Source organism: Equus quagga, chromosome 2 (genome assembly GCF_021613505.1).
Source record: "Equus quagga isolate Etosha38 chromosome 2, UCLA_HA_Equagga_1.0, whole genome shotgun sequence".
In the NCBI taxonomy this organism is placed as follows: Eukaryota; Metazoa; Chordata; class Mammalia; order Perissodactyla; family Equidae; genus Equus; species Equus quagga.
In genome coordinates this window covers 26,723,939-26,729,938 of record NC_060268.1, presented here as the reverse complement: position 1 = coordinate 26,729,938, position 6,000 = coordinate 26,723,939, and the positions used below count along the sequence as shown (strand labels likewise).

Below are 6,000 nucleotides of genomic sequence, written 5' to 3'. Positions count from 1 at the left end.
TTGTGGCTTCATGGGGGTCCCTCTCTTCCCCATTGTAAAATAACGTAATCTCTACTAACATATCAAAACATTGTAGTGTATGATTTTTAACATTCTAGAAGGAGCGAGGGAAAGAGAGAGGGTGTTTGGGGAAGAGAAATTCTAAACTGATCCTTATCCATGTGTAAGGAGGGAATTTCTGATTCCCAGTGAAAGTATTTTCAGCAATTCTAAGTCAGGGCAAATGAGGAAGTGCTTCCATTGACAGAAACAGCTTTAAGTGAAAGGACTTGGGAAGGGGCGGGGCCTGTTGAGAGAATTAAAGCAGGTGTGAAGCTAAAGTCAGAGTTCCAGCTGGCTGAGAAGACCAGAGGACACCTGAGTTGTCACTGAGCTTTGGTGCCAGGAGAAATGGACAAGATCCTGGGAGCATCATTTTTAATTCTATGGCTTCGACTAGGCTGTGAGTTGTGGAGGAGAAATCCCAGGATACCCCGTTAGCTGAGAGGAATGAGAAAATTGGGGTACAGACAAACTCATGCAGGTAGAAACTTTAATGAGGAAATATAAATTTGGGGGCTTAATGGCTTTTGTTATCTTTTTAAGCAGGGGTGAGTGGCCAACAGAAGGAAAAAGGTGCCCAGCAGCAGGTGAAACAGAGCCCTCAATCTTTGATCTTCCAGGAAGGAGAGATTTCAGTTCTGAACTGTACTTATGAGAACAGTGCATTTGACTATTTCCCATGGTACCGGCAATACCCCGGTGAAGGCCCTGCATTCCTGATAGCCATACGTTCAGGTTCACGTGTAAATACAAGTGAAGGAAGATTTACAGTTTCCTTCAATAAAAGTGCCAAACAGTTCTCGTTGACCATCACAGCTTCCCAGCCTGGAGACTCCGCCACCTACTTCTGTGCAGCAAGTGCACAGTGCTCTGTAGGCACCTGCAGCCCGTACCCAAAACTGCAGCTGAGGCTCCAGCCAAACCCTGCCGTGTGGATGCAATGTTCACACACACACACACACACAGAATATATTTGATCAAAAAAAGCCTTAATATACTTATAAGAACTGACATTATACAGAATTTATTCTCTGACCAAAATGGAATTGATTTAGAAAATCAACTGCAAAAAGATGTCTCAAAAAACTCCCACATATTTGTAATTTAAGCACTAAACTTTAAAATAACCCATAGGTCAAAGAAGCAATTGCAATAGCTATTAGAAGATATTTTTAAAGAAAATACAATATAAACACATATATACAGATATGTATGGGATACAGCTATAATAGTACGTAGAAGGAAACTTTTTCATTTTAAATAATTATATTACTAAAGAAGAAAGATTGAAAAACAATGACCTAGGCTTTCAACAAAAGAAGATAGGAAAAGAAGAACAAATAAAACTTGATGTCACCTAAAAGAAGGAAATAATAAAAGTCAATGAAATAGAAAACATACAATAGAGATAGTCAACAAATTACAAAGTTAATTTTCTTAAAACCATTAATAAAATTGATATAATATTAACTAGATTTATCAAGAGGAAAAAGAGAGAAAACATAAATTATAAATAAAAGCAATGATAAAGAAAATCACACTATCAGATTCTCCATTAAAAGGATAATAAAGGGTCAGCCTGGTGTTGTAGTGGTTAAGTTTGCCTTCTCTGCTTCGGCGGCCCAGGGTTCATGGGCCCAGATCCCAGGGGCAGATCCATACACTGTTCATCAAACCATGCTGTGGAGACATCCCATGTACAAAATAGAGGAAGACTGGCATGGATGTTAGCTCAGGGACAATCTTCCTCAAGCCAAAAAGGGAGAATTGGTAGCAGATGTTAGCTCAAGGCCAATCTTCCTCACCAAAAAAAGGATAATAAAAAAAAATCATTTACAATTTTATGCCACTGAGTAAGAGTATAGAAGTAGAACCACACAAGTGAGGATAACTAGTTTTTGTCTGTATGTGTTAAGAAGATCTGCTCTGAGCTAACGTCTGTTGCCGATCTTCCTCTTTTTGCATGAGGAAGACTGTCAGTGAGCTAACATCTATGCCAATCTTCCTCTACACTGTGTGTGATGCCGCCACAGTGTGGCTTGGTGAGCAGTGCTAGGTTTGCACCTGGGATCTGAACCTGCAAACCCTGGGCCGTTGAAGTGGAGCACGCGAATGTAACCACTGCACTACTGGGCCAGCCCCATAACTGACTTTTTGACAAAAGTACAAAGGCAATTCAATGGAGGAAAGATAGTCTTAGCAACAAACGGTGTCAGGACAATTGAGTATTCACAAGCAAATAATTAAACCTTGACCAAAATTTCATAACTTATACAGAAATTTGAGGACAGTCTCAAAATGGATCATACATCCAAATGTAAAATGTAAAACTATGAATCCTTTAGAAGAAATATAAGAGAAATTCATGACCTAGGGTCAGGCGAAGAGATTTTTGACAGGACACCAAAAGCACAATCCATAAAAATACAAATAACTTCTATTTCATCAAAATTATCAAAGTTTGCTCTGTGAAAGACACTGCTAAGAGAATGAAAAAGACAAAGCACAGATTGGCAGGAAACATTTGCAAAATACATTTTCATCAAAGGACTAGTATTCAGAATATAAAGAACCCTCTAAACTCAACAGGAAGACAACAAACAATCCAATTAAAAAATGGACAAAAGACTCGCACAGTCACTTCACTGAAGAGAGAATGTTGTAGTGGAATAAGCATGGAAACAAGCATATGAACAGATGTTCAACATCATCAGCCATTAAGGAAATGCAAATTAAAGCCACAGTGAGGTACCACTGCACGTCTATCAGAATGGCTAAAATGAAAAATCCCGACAATAGCAGGTTCTGACAAGGGTGCAGAGAAACAGGATCGCTCATACACTGCTGGTGGGTGGGTGGTGCGGTCACTCTGGAATACAGTTCAGCAGTTTCACATGAAGTTAAGTTTTCATTTAATTTACAACCCAGCCATCACACTTCTGGATCCTTATGCTAGAGAAATGCAAACTTATACTCACTCACAGTGAGCTTATAGAAAACTTGCAGTGGTTACTACTTTAGAACAGAAGAAGGAATGGGGTTACTCTTTTAGTTCTGTCTGTAATGTTTGAGAGAACGAGCAAGAGAGAGATGGCGGGGTGGGGGAAAGGTTATAGAAAACACAGCAAAGTTAAATTCTCATTGCTAGGGACCAAAGGAGTCTGCTAGGTAATTTTCTGTACTTTTCTATGTGAGAATTATTTTAAAAATTTTAAAAATTGATCTTTTAAAATGACTAGTAACAACCACAGTTTTTACTAGCTCAGTGAGTTCATAGGATGGAGAATGGAACTCTTATTGCCTACAACTTTGCCAGATGTATTCCCAATATGCCACATAAATGCCAACAAATGTCCCATCTGAAAAATCTTTTAATTTGCTTATGAATTAGAGGGTATTCAACTTGAAATAAACAACTTGTAGTCCACCACTCCCAGTCCACAATGTACATGTTTTCAATACACAAAAAGAGAAAGTTAAAAAAAAAATGAAATCAATTGGGTTAATAATGGTAGATATGTACACACCATGTCAGTATACGTTAGAACCAATAAACGGATTCAGCAAAGTTGCAGGATGCAAAATCAATATACAAACATTAGTTGCATTTCTATATACTAATAACAAATGTCAAAAAGAAGACATTAAGGGGGCTGGCCCCATGGCCGAGTTGTTAAGTTCGCGCGCTCTGCTGCAGGTGGCCCAGCGTTTCGTCAGTTTGAATCCTGGGCCCTGCTCATCAAACCACGCTGAGGCAGCATCCCACATGCCACAACTAGAAGGACTCACAACTAAGAATATATAACTTGTACCGGGGGGCTTTGGGGAGAAAAAGGAAAAAATAAATAAATAAAAATAAAATAAAATCTAAAGTTATAAAAAAAGAAAAAGAAAAAAGCCCTGTTTACAATTATGTCAAAAATAATAAAATACCTAGGAATAAATTTGACCAAGGAGATGAAAGACCTATACACTGAAAACTACAAGACATTTAGAAAAGAAATTGAAAAAGACACAAATAAATGGAAAGACGTTTGATGCTCATGGATTGGAAGAACTTATATTGTTAAATGTCCACACTAGCCAAAGCAATCTACTGAGTCAATGCAATCTCCATCAAAATTCCTAGGACATTATTTACAGAAGTAGAACAAACAATCTTAAAATTTCTGTGGAACCAAAAAAGACCCTGAATAGACAAAGCAGTCTTCAGAAAGAAGAACAAACCTAGAGGCATCACACATCTTGATTTCAAACTATATTACAAAGCCAGAATATCAAAACAGCATGATATTGGCATACAAAAACCATATAGACCAATGGAAAAGAGTAGAGAGCCCAGAGATAAATCCACACATATATGGCCAATCAATTTATGTCAAAGAAGCCAAGAATATACAATGGGAAGGACAGTCCCTTCAATAAATACTGTTGGGAAAACTGGATAGCCACATGCAAAAGAATGAAACTGGACCCCTCTCTGACACTATATACAAAAATCTACTCAAAAGACATTAAGGACTTTAATCTAAGACCTGAAACTATAAAACTTCTACAAGGAAACATTGGGGCTAAGCTCCTTGAAATTGGTTTTGGCAATGACTTTTTGGATTTAAAACAAAAAGCAAAGACTACAAAAGTGAAAATAAACAAGTGCGGCTACATCAGACTAAAAAGCTTCTGTACAGCAAATAAAACCATCAACAAAATGAAAAGGCAACCTGTTGAATTGGAGAAAATATTTGCAAATCATATATCTGATAAGGGATTAATATTTAAAATATATAAAGAACTCAATAGATAAATAATCTGATTAAGAAACGGGGGATCTGAAAAGACATTTTTCCAAAGAAAGCATACAAATGACCAACAGGTACAGGAAAAGGTATTTCGAAAAGATATCTACATGCCCATGTTCATTAAAGCATTATTTACAACACGGGACATGCAAACAACCTAAGTGTCCATCTATAGATGAATGGATAAAGAAAAAATATATATATACACACACACACAGACACAATGGAACATTATTCAGTCATAAAAAAGAAGGGAATCATATCATTTTAGACATCATGGATGGAACCTGAGGGCATTATGGTAAATGAAATGTCACACAGAGAAGATAAAGACTGTATGATCTCACTTATATGTGAAATCTAAAAAGAAAAAAAACAAACTCATAAATACAGATACCAGTTTGGTGATTGCTAGAGTCAGGATTTTGGAGGGTGGTTGAAATAGGTGAAGGTGGTCAAAGGTACAAACTTCCAGTTGTAAGATAAATAAGTCCTGAGGATGTATTGTACACCATGGTGGCTATAGTTTTAAAATTATATGTATATGTATGATGTCAGTATATGAACGCCCACGTCTCTCAAAGTTTGTTTTGCTTCTTTTTCTAGTAGTTTGAAAACTTGGATAAGAAATTTGGAATAGTGTGCATATCTGATTAGAGTAGCTTTGATTGGACTGAAATACACAAGACTAAAATAGAATAATGCCTACACTGGAGCGGGTGGTCAGCGTCAGAGGACAGCCGTTATCAAGGATGCAGGAGGGAGGGAGAACAGTAAGGTCCAGGAACCTCAATAGTGACTCTGTGGCTTCGTATGATGCATGAGTTTGGGGGTTTCTGTAAAGGAACCAAGGAAAGTCTGAGGACAGTTTACCAGAGAGTAACTCAGTTCTTCTCATTTGGGTTTCTTTATGAGGTGGTCAAACAAAAATAAAATGTATGAAATTTAATGATTTGACATAAACACTTTCACTAGATGAATTTTCAGAATAAAATGGAAAAGAATTTTCATTCCTTCAATGTCCAGGAAGGGAAATATTTTTGTTTTGGGAAATACTTATGCCGTTAATAGGTTTTACTATTTTCACTGATAATACTGCATTTTGGGACAGGTTTTTCCTTCATGTTAACTGTAATAAGAATTGTAGAATTGCAAGAAG

At 37.1% G+C, this 6,000-nt stretch overlaps 1 gene segment (V, D, J or C); it reads left to right on the top strand.

The window, feature by feature from the left end:
- Nucleotides 1-358: 358 nt before the first annotated feature.
- On the top strand, nt 359-1,019 carry LOC124235026 (T cell receptor alpha variable 23/delta variable 6-like). The segment is given in 2 exon segments: nt 359-442; nt 589-1,019. Coding segments are annotated over 2 exon segments (483 nt in total).
- The last annotated feature ends 4,981 nt before the right edge of the window (nt 1,020-6,000 follow it).